This window comes from Vidua macroura, chromosome 14 (assembly GCF_024509145.1).
Source record: "Vidua macroura isolate BioBank_ID:100142 chromosome 14, ASM2450914v1, whole genome shotgun sequence".
NCBI lineage: Eukaryota > Metazoa > Chordata > Aves > Passeriformes > Viduidae > Vidua > Vidua macroura.
The window spans coordinates 17454581-17472790 of NC_071584.1; the positions used below are offsets into that span (position 1 = coordinate 17454581).

General features: G+C 39.1%; 1 protein-coding gene across 4 annotated transcripts in view; it reads left to right on the top strand.

Moving 5' to 3' along the window:
- The window catches only part of DACH2 (dachshund family transcription factor 2), a 247527-nt gene that overhangs the window by 144920 nt on the left and 84397 nt on the right, over positions 1-18210 (top strand). For all 4 annotated transcript variants that reach the window (XM_053990141.1, XM_053990143.1, XM_053990142.1 and 1 more), the window contains exon 3: positions 16767-16898. In XM_053990141.1, the coding sequence (XP_053846116.1) occupies positions 16767-16898 (132 nt within the window). The remainder of the gene's footprint in view (positions 1-16766; positions 16899-18210) is intronic.

The window sequence follows — 18210 nt, forward strand, 5'->3', positions numbered from 1 at the left end:
TCTGTGCTCTCATTACATGCTATTAAGGAAAAAAAAAAAAAAAGATAGAACTGAGGAACTTCTGGTAATTTAGATCATTTTTTCTACCCATGAAACTTCAGCTTTTTTGGCAGCAGCTGTGTTGCTTGAAAAAAAATTAGTGGAGCACTTATGATCAGAAAAGTCTGTCTTACTGCTGTTTTGTGGGGTTTTAAAAATTAATTTAATATTCAATAGCTCTGTAAAGTAACACCACCCATGAGTTACCTTCCCAGCTTTCAGGAATTGTTGGTGCTGGCACTTCATGCTGTTGCTGGATAACCGAATTGGAATATGTAAAAAAGCAGGAACAGATTCTTAGGTCATCTCAAAGCATGAATCCAATCTCATAAAGATTTTCATTATGGTTTGAGGGATGGGATGTGCATCTTGCTCTCACAGACCCTTGCTGCTGACCCATTCATCAAATGCACCAGTCCAGGCCAGCAGGAATGAGCTCTCCAAGAAAGATAAAGAGCAGAAATCTCAAGTGAAAGACGTTGTTCTTTGTACCAGTTCACCTCATCTGCCATCACCTGTAATTGAGATTATCCAGCTTCTCATCTGCCCCTCTACCAAGGTGCTGTGTGGGGAAAAAGGGGTAAAGAGGAGACATAGACTTCATAAAACAAAATCAGGGGAATTCCAAGTCCTGAGTTAAGACAGTGCTGGAATATTATTTAGAAGCCTTTCAGCTATTTCAGTTTAATAATTGTTGAAAAAAAAGAGCAAGCAATAACACATTGTTGGCAAGAGAATGTCAGCCAGCCAAAAACAATCACAAAGAGAGACTACCTTGCACTCTGAAAATGCTGATTGCACTTTTTGTGAAGCCAGCAGCAAAAATATGCTTGTTTTATTTCTTACTTTTGGTAAACAACTTAATTAATTAATCTCTCGTTGGCTAATGCTGTGCCTGCAGTGTTGCAGATGAATGTTCAACTATCACAGCTCCCAAAACTTGGAAGTTGACACTCAATTTTGTAAATGTAACCCAGCAAGAAGTTATGATGCCTTTTCGAACTCCTTAGCAAATTAAAAGGGCAGTTCTTACAGCAATGAACATTATTTACTAACATTTAAATATCCTCAGCAGTGAATTGTTTCATGAAATGTATCAGTGTATCCAGAGTGGGTTGGTACCAATAATCTCTGTCACTCTGGTTGGGCCAGGAATCTTTAACATGAAGCTCCTGCTTCAAAGATGCCATTCCTGGTGAAACAGCAATTCTCTTAGTGCAGATTGGAAATCGAGCTGGTCCCTCTGCTGGAATTCCAGTAGAATTTGGTGAGGAATATCTCTGGGCGAGCTGGGTACTGCCTTATCTGTGCACATCAGGGTTGTAGGAGATGTGCCCAGTTCCTGAGCTCTGCTTCATTGTGATTATTTACTTAATTACTGCTTTCAAGATACATGACTTTTATTGCTCTTTTCTTTTTTAAATGTATTGACATGAGAAATCCTGATGAAGCTGGCTTCATTTCTCTCTAGGAGATCAAGGGTAATCAAGGAAAGGGAACCAAGCTGCTGTTACTGCAGCAATGCTGCTCTCAAAATTTAGTTTGAACTATCCCAAAGTGTCTTCAACTTGGTAATAATACAGTTTTGCAAACTCCTAAAAGTGGATAGCCAAAATACTGATTTTAATGAGTATTTTTATTAAACTAGACAGCATTATTACTGCCACAGATTAAAGACCTATAATGTGACTTTAATACTGTTATTAGATGTTAATGTCTTAGGAAAGCACTTTGAAGATGAAATAGTTCTCATTTACTTTGCCCCATAATTAATCCTAATGTGTCAGGGGACAGCACATCTTTGCCTCCTGTTTGGTTTGGCCAAATAGGAAAGACAAGAATGTAAAACAGCTACTCACCTGTGAGTGAGTGAAACTGGAAGTTGTGAGTAAATCCAGTAGAATTCCAGTTGTACAGCTCTCCTTAATTTTCTGTTTTCACTGTGTAAAACAAGAAGTGGCAGTAGGTTGTCCAGTTTCCAGAGTTTCTAGTGGGAATTATTCATAACAGATTTGTTATTTCTACAATTGAAAACACCATTCCATCCCATCACTGGTGGTGTTATGCTCATCATATTACGAGTCCTTTCAGGAAGGGAAGAATAACTCATTTCCTGCTGGGAGTTTGTTTTCTGCACTTACAACTGGACACTAAATATTTTTGTTCAAGGACAAAAATATTTAACCATCCAGACAAAAGTAAAATTATGATGTCTTCAGTAAATGTGGCTGCCCTTGCCTGGGTCTGCAGGGTCTGGGGGAGTGGGGACCCCTGTGCCCCTCCAGGGCTGGCCTTGACTCCTGCTGCACCTTCCTGTGCTCCTGTTTTTCACTGGGAAATTTCCATAGTTAAAAAGAAAACAAAAGAAAAGCTCGCCGTGATCATTTTCAGTCTCTGGCTGTTATTTTTTAAAAGGTGCAGTTATTGATGTCTCTGTACCAGATGGTGTGATCCCATGATGCCTCTTATAAAATGTGATATATAAGCATATACCTCAATAGTTCAGGGTTTGTAATATAAATCAGTCTTATGATATCCTCCACAGGCTGGTCCTTTTATATTCCTACTAAGAACCAAATTAATCAAGCACTATTTTGCTCTGATTTTTGCTTTGTAGTCTTCGGGTTTTTATTTGATAGAAGTTAATTTTTATCCATAAACACACTCTTGTTTTTTAATAAATGCTTTTTTTTTTTTTTTTGCACAGAACCAGACACAAAAGATTATGAAGAATTTATTCATTTCATTGTTTAAGAAGCACAATATTTTGAAACTTGAGCCTACCAGCAGAACAGTTGGATGAATGAAGATATATCTTCATTTACTGTACATCTGAATAACTTGTATAGCATTCTAATAATTGGTTTGAATTTTTTTCTGTTATTCAGCACATTTCTAATATACTGCATAAAGAAGGTTTCTAATTCTTGAGCTTCTTTCTTTGGAAATGCCAGTAACCACAAATTCCACAGTTTAATCTTTAGACAGATAAACTTAATTTTCTTTGGTAAATGTGTAAAAAGCATGATGCAGATTTGTGCTGCTGAACAGCAAAATGGATGAGACCAGGACCTGTTTTGGTGATGCCTAAATATTCTGCATAATTAATGTTGTAGGGTTCTGTGTCCTTTGAGGGATATGCAGAATAAATAGCAAACAAAGCTAAAACATAGGAAGTTTTTATTGAACTTTTGTGGGCTTCATATCTTAAGGGTAGAGAAGTGAAAATATTCCTGGCTTCAAGAAGAATCAAAAATTTTCAATGCCTGAAGAAATACAACTGAGGAGAAACAGGAATTCCACATTGCATGTTGATCATCCAAGGAAGAATATATTTACTATTTATATATACATGTATTTATAATATAACCCCCTCCACGTGGGGTGGATAGCAGCTTATCTAAAATTAGGTTTGCACCTAAGCTAATATCCAGCTTGCTTCCATCCTTGTTTTCTGTCCTTGAAAACAAGGTATTTTAACACTTGATGAACAGCTCTTGTGTGTTGGCATGAAGTCGAGTTGTCCTCTTGGATTTGTATTATTTTTGTGTCAATCACTAACCCTTCTGGTTTGAGGCAGGGATTTTGAAGCATCAGGTTTGCAGCAGTGTGGGGCAGTGCTGGCTGGCACTGGTGGGATCTGAAGATGAGGGTGTAATTTTTTTGGGTGATGGTGAGCTGAGGTGCTGAGGAACAAACCAGGTTTATTTGTGATGGGTGGCGAGGTCCTGCAGGTAGGTTTAGTGAAGAAAGGGAGGTGCATATTTGTAATATCTGAGAGTGACATAGCTAAAACCTTGCTGGGTGCAGGTGTTCTGTGCCTGGGAGGGTCAGAGCTCAGCTGAGTGGGGTTTCTGCCCTGCAGAGATCTCAGTGTCCAGGTGGGCTCAGCAAATCACTTCTTGCCTCAGCAGCAGAAATGTGGTACAGAAAGTAATAAATAACAGCAAAAGGTGTAATAGGCCATGTCCTTCTAAAACAAAAGAGGGGAAAGTTTGAGATATTTTCCCTTTTTAAGAGCTGAAGAGTATAAAGAAGGAAAGAACCTTGGTGTGGTTAAATTTGTGGCTGGAGGTTGGAGAGCAAATGGCTGAGGTGTCTTTGGGGTGGGTTTAAGTGGCCCTGGAGAAAGGTACTGAGAGATGTTTTGGGGGAATCACCTCTTCCTTACCCTATTTTACTTTTAGGGCTTGTGGTCAGGTGTGTCTCCTTTTGTGATGATAAATACCTGGCTTTGTGTCTTGGGAAATATCTCAGCTTTTTATCAGCTCCTTATCGCTGCTGTAATACGGTGATAGAATAATTTGAAAGTAAGAGCAGGAAGTTCTTCCCTTTATATAATTTCTGTAGAGTTTCTGAGGACAAATGCTTGCATAACTCAGAGTAATTTTTATTGTGATAGAGTTTGTGGTATAAATCATTAATTTTCGTCAAAATGCTAAAACTGAGGTTTTAGCAGCTAAAACTGCCCAGCTGGGGTTGGGGCATTTCCTGCTATCGTTGATTTTTATCATGGCTCATGGAACTCCTTTGGAAAGTTTGTGGCCTACCAAATGGTTTAGAGGTTTCTGCAGTTCTTCTGGTGGCTAATGATAATTAATTTTTTCTAGCAATAGTAATGATTTAAGCATATTGCTTTAATGAGTGTTATCTCATCTTTTTCCTTAATTAAGCAAGTTGTCTTCCGTTAGCAAACAGCATTACTGCTGACAAATTTGAAAGTAATAGTTTGTAGGTTGTAATCCACTCCTCTCTCACTCCTGTTTAGATTTTAAGGGTGGATGTCCCCAAGAACTGTGAAATAATTTGGGAAAAGGATCTGATCTGCACTCTTGGTTAGGGACACAGTTGCTTCTTTTAATTGAGTATTTCAATACCTTTTCTCAGTGCTCTGCACTTTCCCCTGTAATTTCTTGCTAGAAGTACCAGTGGTCCTGATTTTACAGCACTAGTGGATGGTAACTCTTAAACTGGCCTAAAATTAGGAAAATATATTCTTAAAATTGTTTATATACATCTAGCCTTAACAACAGTATTTAGAATTGACATCATTCCAGTAAGAAAAAAATCTGGTCAGATACTTCAGATGTTTTTCCAAATGTTGGTACATGTTAAAGTCTTACCAAACTACTGAAACCTTCAACCAATTCATTTTAGTCAGATAGGGCCTAAAGTTGAAGTATTTTATAAAAGCTAAACAATGCCAAATGCATTTGGCTGAGATCAAAAACCAAATCTATTTGTTCTCTTTCATCTTCAGTGTTCCATTTCCTAGGAGTGTGACCTTAGTCAAACATCTATTAAAGTTAGCTTTTGATCTTACTCCCTGTACAGAAAAAAAAAAAAAAAAAGGAAAAAAGTCAATCTTTAGAATTTTCTTCCAGAGACAATCACAGTATTGTGTTTTAATGTTCCAGTAGCGTGTGAGTAAATAGGATTCTCTGATGTATGTGATAGAGCAGTGGCTAAATGGGACAATCATTTTTGTGTCAGAGACAAGAATCAAAAGGCAGCATTCTTCAGAAGCTGTTAACTGGAAAAATCCCCCCAGGTCAGTGGAAACACGTTAACTGGTCAATGTGCTGCATTTTTAGGTCCTTTGATGGAAATGCCTTGTAATTTGATAACAGGTAGCTGTTCATTTGTAATACAATTTTCTCTTCACCAGTCAAAGCTGCCTAGTGATTAATCAGTAAAGAGGTTAATTTTCCTCTCAAGTATGAGCAGTTTGGTGGCTTTTTGAAAGAAGTAAGGACAAATTATTTATTTCCTGAAGAGAATATAAATAAATTTCTTGGTCATCTTTAAGTTCCTTCACATTAGGGGAGTCTGTGTCACATCCACCGTCAGCCCTAGGGAAGTGAGTAGATTTTCTTAAATACATACCAGTTCCTAAAAATATGCAGAGGAATAAAATTACAGTTCGGATTTCTATTTAGCTTACTGAGCTGCTCAGATACTAATTGATAAATGTCTCTTAGATCTGTTCTTATCAATGTAGTGCTACTGTTAGGGAAATGTCAATTAAAGGTTATAATAGATAAATAGTGAAAAGATTTATTTAAAAGGAATATCTATAGAAGAAGCAGAATTTGTCTTTTTAGTAAAGTTCAAAATTGATAGATGTTTTGCATGTTGAGCTTCTAAAACCAGAGTTAAATGCTTACTGGGAATATGTTGGAATATTACCTAGATAACTTTATAATAATGAGTTTAGCAATGTGGGAAATGCCTTAAAGTAGATTTAAACCTCTCAATTCTAAACAGCTGCAAAAAATGCAGAAGTGGTTGAGGACTGCAGAGTACAATAACTGTAAAAGGAATGCTTGCAAAGGATTAGTTATATAAAGTAGAATTCTGGAAAAGCAGGATGAAAGATACCTGCAGTATTTTTCTGAGTTTAATAAAAATATCTCAGTACATCTTGGACATCATTTATATTAAATGCAGTTTTATTTTTAAAGTAAATTTATTTCATTTCAATTTTAAAAATCCTGAGGCTCTATTTTAAAATCTGAACATACTTTGACTACTGAAATAATTGCACAAAACCTGAGCTAAAAATGTTTGTTGCCATAGTTCTAGAAGAAATGGAACTGCTATACTGGTGCAAACTCAGGAGTAAAGACCAGTAGAGTTCGTGTGTAGAGATTTGCAAGGGCAAAGAGAATATTTGCATAATTTTAGATTACTCAGTGTTTCAATTCAGTAACTAAATTATTCCTCTCCTCCTCGAGCCTGCATTTGGCTTGGAGGCTGGAAGTTAATTCAGCTTGACCAATGAGTAGAGACACATCCTTTAAGATTTTAAAAATGGTGTAGTTCATCTTCTACGTGTTATTTTTATTCACCACCTGGAACAAGAAAATAAGCTTCCAGTCAGTGTCTCAGCTTTGAAAAATGTTCTTTACCTTGCACAGCGTAAAATGGAAATAGCTATTCTGGCATAACTTCATAAACAAAGGTGATATTAACCTATTGGGACTAAATTACTTGTCTGCTGTGTTATTTGTGCAAGTAAATGTGCATGAATAAGCTTCAGCAAAGCTGTAGGAAAGTAACTTAAAAACAAAGAGTTCAGAATGTTCAGAAGTAAAAAAATGCTGAAGAAAGTAAAGGTACCCACTCCTCCATAATCACATTCCTCACACTCGGGCTGTGGGATCAATAGTCATTCATTCATGCCCCAGAGGAAAACAGGGCTCTTTTGTTTCTTTACCTGTGCTCTGAACATTCCCTGGAGCTCAAGCTGGTTCTGCAGCCTGTGGGCAGCCTCCTCATTTTCCCTGTGCGCTTTGGGACTGCACGAATCCATCACCCGCTCACAGAGGGGCCCAGAGCCACCAGCGCAGCTCTGGGAGGTGTCGGGGCAGCTCCTGCCACAGGAATGTGCTGTGCAGGTTGGAGCGTTGCATGGGAGCTTGTCCTTCCTCAGGTGCAGCCCTTTGGATTGTCCAGACCCTGCTGGAAGTGGAAGGAACTCATCCAGAACATCTCATTCCCTTCTTCCAGAGGAGAGCCACGTGGTTCTCACCCTGAGTGCCGGGGTACCACGGGCTCCTTCTTGCCACAGCCAGCACTGGTGGAAGGGATTTGGTGGCAAATCTGCATTCCTGAGCACTGTGTGGAGATCAGGCTGTGACTGCTTTGGGGGAATGTTGTTTTCCACTCCATGAAGTGGGAAACAAACCAGAAACCCAACAGGGTTGTTAAGCCAGAAGTTTATAAAGAGATCATATTGTGGCAGTAGGTGGAGTCCTCATTTGAAGAGGTAGAGGCCCCTGCTCCCCCACATGTTATTTTATTTTACATTTATTTTACATTTATTTTACATTTTACAATGGAGTATTAATTTGGGGATTGGCTATTTCCAGGAAAATTATATTTGTGCACTACAGTCTACATATTTTGTCTGATTACAGTAATTGTAAATGTGATAGGTTCTGCTTGAAGCTGGAGATCCCCTAATGCCATCCCCAAATATTTTTCACTGTGAGTAAGTTGTGGGTTTTCAAATGATCTTAAAGCATGAATATTTTGCTTTAATTCAACAGCCAGAATTGCAGAGTGGTTATAGGTCTCGGAAGAACATTCCTGGAATTTCTGTTCCTAAGTGATGCTGCTTTCAAACTTGAATCTTTTGAGGTTGTGCTAATTAAATGCCATTTGGAGAGGAGTGTCTGGGCTCTCTCTTTTCATGGCTTAGATTATTGTGCTTCAAATAAGCATAATATTTTTGTGGGTTTTATGAACTGGCCACAGATTTCTCAGCCTTAAGTAACCAAGAGTTGTGTGTGATCAGATCATTCTATTTCTGTTCTGGCAGAGTCCTGGAAATGGTTTATGTGGAAGCAGCAGCATGTAGGGGATGATGGTACAATTTGCAAACCATACTTTAACAATCCAGTCTCTACCAGCAGTGCTGATCCTGGCGGTGTGTTGAGGTTTTTTTGTGAAATATTTTAGCATGATGAATTTATGGAACTCGCTATTCACTTAAAATCTTTTAAATACACCATTTTAAAAGTGTGGATTGAGACAGCTGGGATGTAGCTGCCATGTGTCATCTGATACAAAACAAATATTTGTATGGTGTTTTCCTGTCACAAGTAGGAAGTAGCTTGAAATCACTCACAAAGATATCCTTATTCCCAGAAGACCTTCCAGCCAATTAATTTTACAAACTCAAGAGATTTGTGCCAGCTCCAGATAAGCTTTCAGACTTCTTGGTACTTAGCTGAAAGGACTTCCAAAAACTCCTGCCATTTCTCTTCTCTCATTACTGCTTATGGACAGGTGCTTGAAGCTCACAGAAATTGATGTAATGGGAAAAGAATAAATGTGGAGACAAAAGAAACAACAGCAAATTCTGATTTCACATGGCAGCACGTGCACCATGGCAGACTTCTGTGATTATAGAAGAGTAACAGACTGTGCATGATCCATATGAGGACGGTGAGGTTTAATATATTGATAACATAATTTCAGGTTCCCAGGAACCCAAGAATATTCTAAAATGGATAACAAAGTCCTCCAGTCAGAAGCAGATACTGTTGGTAACCACCATTCTTTCCTGGGACTTCTGAATGTTTAGCACTTTGGAGTTAATATTTTTTTCCTGTAAATGCAATTTATTTTGTGTTGCTCTCAGGGAGGTAATTTAACACATTTCTGGTTTCATTTTTAATTTTTAAAGTCCTTATCTCATAGTATTGCAATCTTTAGTCTGTGACAGCATTATGAAAGCATAAGCAGGTAGTTTGAGGGTTTGGGTGATTATGAGCATTAATTTAACTCAGTGAAATCAGAGTCCTTATGCATAAATTTATCACTCTCTTGATGTTTGAAAACACTGCTTAAATACATTCCATATTGTAAGTTCCCATTTTGTGTCGAAAAGTTTCAATGACATGACTAAAATTGCATCAGGTCTGCCCTGAAGAATGTAAAAGTTATCAAGGGGTTGTGATTTTTTCAGTGTTAATTCAATGGCTGCTGTGTCTGGTGTGTGCTTCCATCTTCTGAAAGCTGTACATCCAAAGTGGGGTGGTCAGTCAGTCAAATGCACAGAAGAAGGTAAAGGTCACAGTAGTGCAGAATACTAAAAGTATTACACATTAGAGCCTTGACAAATCATTCTCATGACAGAGATTGTAAAAAAGAGCAGAAAATGTCACTAAATTAATCAATTCTCATGAGACCCACTGTAAGAATTATAGAAAAAAAAGCAATGTAACCCTCTCAGTGCTTTTGAAGTTCTGATTTTCCTGTTTCCCTCCAACAGGGGAAGCTGCAGTTTAGTCTCACATAAGATGCAGGTGCCTTTTTGGATAGGAAGTCAACTGTGAAATACACAGCTGGGTTTGCTGTGCATCAGCTTGAACAGGAGTGCTCATCTTACAGATCTAGGCACAAATTTGGGATTAAAATTTATGTGTGCTCCTAACTTAGCCCCTTGGGTCTAGAGGGGAAATCTGACAGCTCTTGGGTCACCATCTCCTCATATGGATGGTGGATATGAAATATCCCAGGTATACTTGATGGAAAATGTTCACATTAAAAATGTTTCCAATCTTTCAGATGGATGTCAGGGAGGATAAGATCAGGACAGAGGTTATGAGCGGGATGAGAAGCTTAAATAATAGAGACAGACATGAGATGAAAGCATCTGGAACTCTCCCCATGTTGAAAGCAGACCCCCAGATTTTCTAAGAATCAGGGCTCTTGCTACTGTCTAAATATGTGTGAAATTACAGAGTGACAGCCTGTTGCTTCTGTGAATTGTTCCACAGAGTAGCAGGGATGTTTTGATGTTTGGAGCTTTTAATCTTGTTTATGCTCATGTGAACTTCTGCATGAAATTGTATTTTAAAGTGAGGTGAGCAAGCACACCATGTTAAACAGAAATTACCAGGATTGCAAAAACAAGGCATCAGAAACTCAGAAACATTTGTGCAATGCTAATTCTGATCCCTTGAGCATTTGGCAAAGTCTTTTAATGACATTATCAGTGTTTTCCCCAGCATCACTGCCTGGGTGGTGATGGAGCATCCACTGACCTGTGTGGGATGAAGAGACCTGTCTGTATGTCTGTCCCCATCCAGCAGCTGCAGAAAGGGAAGCTACCTGGGGAATATTTAGGGACTGCACAAAAGCAGGGCACCAAGTCCCTCAAGAAAAGACTGTGACATTTTCAAGATTGACTGGAGCTTCTCTGTGAAAGATTAATTTCTCACAATTCCTGATAAATATGAGTAATACTTGTTTGGATTTTTTTTCCCCCTCAGTAGGATTCTTTGCCGTAGTATAATGTTTTTGACATTTTGAAGTGATGGTATTTAAAAATGTTAGGGCACTCAAAATTTTTTAAGTATCGTCTGAAATGTTTTGGTAAGGATCATCTTTAGTAGTTTCTCAACTTTCATTGACTGGTTAGAGAATCCAAGAATCCCAGATTGGTTTGTGTTGGAAGAGACCTTAAAGGTCATCTCATTCCACCCCCTGCCATGGGCAGGGACACCTTCCACTAGACCATGTTGCTCCAAGCCCCATTAAGATAAATCAAGGAGTCTTCATTTTCTCCTTTGCCTTGAGCATGGAACATGGTAAATACAGAATTTCAAATGTTCTCCTCAAAAAAACAGTTCTTGCTGTCATTTGTCAGTTTTCCTGTTGCAAAACGGGAAAGAACATACTTTGTGGTTGTAATATCAGAACAACTGGCTGCAGGTGTAAGAAGAGATGAAAGAAGCTCCAGTGTTGTGATGCATTTCTTGGCTCTTGGCTGCATTTCAGCTGGGCAGTGTCAGAGGGATGTCCTGGATTTCAGCCTGGGCTCCGAGTGCCCTCCCGGCTCTGGGGTGATGCTCCCACAGCCCAGCCCAGCACAGAGCTCTCCAAAATCCATCCCCAGCCTGCAGTGCCCACTTACTCACCAGTTACTCAGCAGTTACTCACTGGTTCCATCCTTGGGTCTCTCAGCTGATGCTCACTGAAGGATTATTGTGACCATTCCCAGGTGGTAGCCAGGGTTCCTTCAGTGACCATGGAAAATGGGACCTGCACTGGGGCTGAACCTGACTGCTGCTGCTGTTTGGGTCTGTTCACAAACATGAAAAACACCTGCAGTAACAAGAGTTAGGAGTTTGGACCCATCTCCAAACTGCTTTAAGACTTTGGGCATTTTACTGGCATTTACTTTGGGCATTTTCTTATCCAAGAATTCAGTTTCACTGCCCTTTGTGTAGTGCTGGGTTTTGTATTTATCACTAAGCAAGGATGATTCATTTCAGCTACAGAGAAGCCTTCACTTCCCAGGCTGATTTTTAAAATTAATTAATTAGTAAAATTTTGCAGGCATTCTGAAAATGTAAAGTATATTATATGTATTCACTTATTAATTTTAATTAAAGTGAGTGTTCCTTTTCAGTCTTGGAAAGCCTAATTTGTTGGAGGTTTCAGGATTGTTTTCACTGTTGGCAATATGGTCTCTTGTAGTGACATTTCATAGTACCAGATATTTTATCATTGCTGTTTTAGCACAGCGTGCTTGACCCCATAGCAGCTTTGAATGCAAATAATAAACAAGCCAATGCACAATGCTTGACTTTTATACTGAAATAATATGGCACAGCTAAACTGGGTTTCATTTTTCCTTTTGAATATTATTAATTGCAATGTGTTGACTGTTAATTTAATTAAATGTTTTGTTTTAATATAAAACCATTTTTCAGTTCACTGACTCACCATTTCATTTAATTAATTGCAAACCTCAGGATTTGATTACTCATAGTTCTCCTTTAGTTAATTTACTTGTTCACAGTTTTGACAGAAAAGCTTTCAAACTAATATGAAGGAGAGGCACAGTCTGACTAATCAGGAAACTGGGAAAAAATAGCTGTAGCTGGAGTATGAGATTAGCAGACACTCAGGGTCACCTGAAAAGCTCAGAGCCCTTGTATTCACCATCAAAATCCAATTTTCAGTGACTGGGCAGTGGTTAAATGTGCAGGAGTCACTTGCACCCAAGACAGCATCAAAATGTATTTGAGTTTTGGATTCTTATCCCAACACCAGAAGGTATTTGCTAAGGAATAAATCATGATGTTACTGGGGGCAAGGGACATTGTCCCCTTGTCCCCTGGTGCTGGGGATGGTTCAGCACTGCCCTGTGATGGGACACAGCAAACTACCTGGGGCTGTGACCTCTGGGCCATGCAGGGAAAATGCTGCTTCTCCTGAAATAATTCCTGAGGCTTCACCGAGGAAAAACCTTCATGAGTCTGTGATAGAGATATGTGAGTAAACAATTAATGACCTGATGGGCTGCAGACAGGCTGGAGGAGCCTCTCTGGTGCTCTCAGGCTCGGAGGTGCTGTGGCTGTAGGAGCAGAGGATGTGCTCAGGGGGTGCAGAGCAGCCCAGGCTCCCAGGCTGTGCTCATCTCCATCACCCCAAGCACTGGGTTCTGCCCAGGGTGGTGCAATGCCCTGTGGAGCCAGCTGAGAACAGCCCTAATTTGGATCCAGACTCTTCATTTGCAAATGGTTTGGTTTCTCAGGCCTGATCTGTCTGTCCAGAATACAACTGCAGTATTTTCCTCCTGTGCAACCTGTGTCCTTGAAGGGTTGTTTTGGTAAATAATTTGGTTATTTGTTATATAAACCCCTGTGCTGTGCAGCAGAACTCGTCAGAGGGAGGGCGCAGAGTGTCCTGGCTGAGCTGGGCTCACAAAAAGCAGAGCACAGATGGCAGCTGGTGGTTCTGCCATGCACACCCTGAGCTCCCTGTGCACAGAACACAGCTCCCAGATTCCTTGCTTCTCTCAGAGATCCCACCAGGAGCTGCTCCCTGCCAGCCCAGGTAACTGGGGATTCTGGAGCAGCACCAGCCCCAAACCATCCTGACTGTGCCCAGACTGCTCCTGTGCTGTGCTGTGGTGAAGGATGTCCCTGTTGGACAGCAGATGTCCACAGTTTATTTCCTGGGTGCTCCCTGACTGATGGCAGCTGGCAGAAGATAACTGAGGAAAGGAAAATTTAAAGTGTAAATGAACAGGAAAAACCAGAAGCTTTGAAGTACGTAATCCAGCACGTGGGTTTTCTTAGCAACCCTTTTTTGGTTTTTTTAGGGGGAAGTAGAGGGATAGATGTATATGTTACAGCAGTTCCCAGGACATTTTTCAAAGTGAGCTGCTCTAAGTGAGATTCTGCTGCTGATAAGGATTCATCCAAGGGGATGGAAATGGTTCTTCAGTTCTTTGTAGATCCCCAGATAAGTCAGTTGAAGAACTAACAGCTAAACAGAACTAACTAACAGCCCTCTTCTCTACAGCTAGCTCAAGCTGAATCAGTTAGAAATAGAAAAGAGTTTTATTAATAGTTAAATTAAATAACAGCTCCAGTAACATTAACCATGGCAGTACCTAATTGAAGATTATGCCATTGTTGTCTGGTTTCTGTTTTCTGAATCATTTCAATCAGCAGCACCCTCTTATTGCTGAACACGTTTGCTTTAGCCTCAGGTTTATCTCTCAGAGATGCTGAAGAATTACTACATTGTTTTTAAAGTGCCTCAGACAGATTCTGTGACTTTTAGTTCAAGTAAGAAATTATATAGACTGAGGAGTGAGTGAGGGAATAAAGACATTGCAGACACTGAGTTTAGGATCATCTCAGCTCTATCTTCAAGCTTGTGCCTGGCTGTGCAGGACCTTGGTGCTTTCTGCACAGGGGCTGTGTTTTACTCTTGAAACTCTTGCTGCTGAAGTGGAGTGACTTTGGTGTGGCAGATGGCACAGCAGAGTTTTCTGATCCATCACTGTTTCTTGGCTGGTGTCCTTGCGGCAGCTGTGTCTGGTTAGGGAGCTCAGAAACGCCTGACAATAATTACCTTTAATTTCTGCAGGCTGCATCGTGGTGATTTGGGGACTGTGTTTATTATTTTCTGTTTGTTCCATGCTACCTTTCTGCCTTCATTACACTTCTGGTAAAATTGTTCAGTGGAAGCTTTTGGGAGACTTCTCTTTTCTCTCTTTTTTTTTTTTTTTTTTTTTTTTTTTAATACAGTGCTACAGTGCCCTGAATAATTTTTTTCTCTTATCTTTTCTCTGACCATTTTGCTAAAGATCTGAATTTATTTTCCATTCCCTATTTACCTCTTTATAAATAGTTTCTTTACTGTTTTACATATTTAATTAAATTCCATGGCTTCCAATCTATACCAAGAACCTGTATTATAAATACTGACCCTGATGAAAACACTGGAATATTGGAATATTGTGCATCCATGGTTACATACAAATGATAAAATGTTGGAAGAAAAAACTCCATGTTCCAACACTATATTTTTGTAGCCATTAAAATGTATGTGAATTCTTTGCAAATGGATTAAAAATAGAAAGTGAAAAGGTGCCTGGAAATCTTGAAAACAGTCAATTCCTCAGAACTGTGATTATGCTTAGTTTTTTTACTTCCTGAAAAGAATGTAAAACTCACTCAAAGAGCAATCCCACTTCCTTTCCCTAAGAAAAAAGAAAAAGTGAAAAAGTTTGCAGACTATTTCATCTTCTCCAGAAAGTGTGTGGAGAGTTTTATCATTGAAGATGTATTCTGTGATGGATTAAGTGAGAGTGTCTGAGATAAAAACAGGAGTTTAAACATCAGGATTTTATATCTGCTTGATGAAAAACCTGTAGCATTTGTAAAAGAACTTTAAAGGGTGTTGAAAAAAAAATTACAGTGTAGTGGTCTTTTGTATGAAGTGAGGGCTGCATTAAGTAACCTAAAAGACAAAAATATTGGTGATGATTAGAATATCTTTGCTGAACTTGACCAGATTGCTGTATCTATGTGTGATAAAAGCGTCCCTCTCCACGCAGCCCTGGATTGCTTCCTTCCTTAAATCTTACTGAAATAATCAGAACTTTGTGCAGCCCTTTAGAGGAGCAGCAGGGCTAATCTGATTGTCAAATTCTTAGCAGCATTTAGACTAATATTGTCATTTATGGATAGGGCGTGAAAATTATTAGTTCCCTTTAATCAGTATCTAAACCTCTCAGTAAGCAATGCTTTCCAGAAGCAGATTATTTAATTCTGGTTTGATGTATGATATTTTAGTGGGTTGCTAGAACAGGCACCACCACCAAAAAAATTCTGGGTTTTAAAAAATGCAATTCAGATTTTGTGGAACTAGGCAGCAAATAATAAAAGCAAGTCCTGCTGTACTGAGGGGAAGAAAAAACCAATTTAATCCATACCTGAGTGAATAAACAATTGTACCTGTAGAGATATTTTTGGTTTTGTGCCTGTATCTCTTGGGTTTTCCTGCAAGAACTTCAGGTTATTTTCAGTCACATCTTGCCCAGAGTAAAAGTAATTTGGTACTGTCTGGAAGGAAATCTGATTCTTTATTTAGTGACCAAGCCAAAATGATAAAACTTAAAAATTTCACACTTATGAAAAAAAGATACTGGAAGTCTAAATAATAATTTAAAAAAATCATTATAATTATAGTGAGCCTGATGTTACTCTGCTTGCTCTCTTTTACTACTGTAAATTAATTAGGCTTTAGTAATTTGAAAACCTTCTACCAATACCCCCCTTAATTCTGTGAATTTCTGCTGGTCTTAATGGTCTCTTAAAAGTGGAATTGATTCTGTAATTATCCATATTGTGTTTTTCTACACATTTCCAATGTAATATTTTCATGTTACAATAATATTAATCCAAACCAGCCAATTCCCAAAAGGACAAAAAATATCTGGATGCTCAATAGAACAATGAATGCTGTACCATTACATGTTAATTTGCTTTGAACTGTTGAAATTAAGGAATACTGTATCTTACTCTGCGTGTGGAGATTTTGTTGCAGCTAAATAAGTCAAGCAGAAAGTGATCAAAGTGACAAGGTGATCAAAGTGACAGGAAATTATATTTAAAAGTATAATCAAAAGGGATACCATTAAATAAATATTTCTTTGTGCTATACATGTTAAAAAGAAAAATAAACATGAAAGATTTTTTTTTTTTTTAATTCTTAGAACGGTGCATTGAAGTAACTTGACTTTAAAACAAAAATGGTGTTCAGGGATAGGGTTACTTCACTGGACTAAGAATGGCCACTGAATTTATGTGACTTTTTCTTACTGAAAAGGAATGTTCTGTTCATACTTGCAGTGCCACATTGTACAATATGACACTGAATATTATTTATTTGTATTTTTCCAGGTCTGACAGCAGCTGCCATGGCAGAGGCCATGAAGCTACAGAAAATGAAACTTATGGCCATGAACAGCCTTCATGGAAGTGGGAGTCAAAATGGAACCGAGTCAGAAAATGAAGAGCTCAATTCTAATGCAGGTGAGGGATGCTGTGCCCCTGAGCTGCCCTGGAGCTCTCAGCACCTGGATCTCAAATTCTTGGGCTCTTGTATTTTGTAAGCCTTGTCCTACCAGTGCTAAATCAAAATTAGCGCTCTCATTCCTCCATATTCCTCCAGTTTTCCTCCTAAGAGCTCCTTCACTAATTGTTTGAAAGATACTGGTGAAGGATCGTCGTCATTAGGTTGGACACAGACCTTTTAAAATGCCTCCTAAATACATCTGGAGTAACAAAAGATTTCTCCATTGGCAATAACACTGGAGTTTTCCAGTAAATGATGGAAGGTTTCCAGGCTGTGGGAACTCCTGAGTTCCACAGGTCATTGGAGAAATGTAAGGCAGGGAATGCTCCACCACCAGTTCATGGCTTTTCTGCATTTTGTTCTTTCCTTGGCTGGGTATTCACAAAGCCCAGCTGTGCAGAGGGTTTGTGAAAATCCTTGGCTGTGGCTGGAGTCACCTTGGACAGGAGGCCCTGGCATGGAACACGTTCATGTGCTACATAAACTTGACTACAGATTTGAACTGAGCTCCCCAAGAACAGGGTTCAAAGGTGAAGTCAAAACAGATCCTTTCAAGAGGAAATCTTTGTTTGTTCTGATGTCCTTCCAGGTGGATAGAAGAGATTTTCCCTTGGTCAGTGTAGGGAACCTGGAAGGAGACGGATCCATTTTGTCTCTGATACCTGTTACAATAAGGGCAGTTTCCCTTGGCCTCACTTCTCACTGCATCCCACACTTGGGAACAGATTTTGTTTGTTTCCATTACCAATTCAAGAGGAGCAGCACAGAGTGATGCCCGTGGCATCCCGCTCTCCCATCGGCATTCCCGGGCTCCGAAGGCAGAGCCTGCCTGCTGTGTGCTGCATGTGCATCCTCCCATCAAAATGGGAATTTATTAGACCAATAAAGCAGCAGCTGGGAGGTCTTAGACTCATTTTCTAAAGGAATAACTTTGAATTCATGACAAATTATGCACAAAGCAGCCTTTCCAAAAGTGGTATTGCCTTTTGCTAATTTTGTGTACTCATCTATATTTGAAGAAATCTGGCTTCTAACTCATGCATTAAACCTTTCCCCAGCTTCCTGTTCTGTAGGATGTTTATTTCTTACTCACCTCTCAGACCACCATCAATTAGTGCACGTTGAATTCAGAAAAAAAAAACACTGAAATATCCTATTTACTGGTTGTAACTAAAATAGTTGGTATAAAGTTCAGAATGAATTCTGAAAGTTCACTGAATGCTAAGAAAAAGGACTGAAAATGGAATTACTACAGAAAAATAAGGAAGC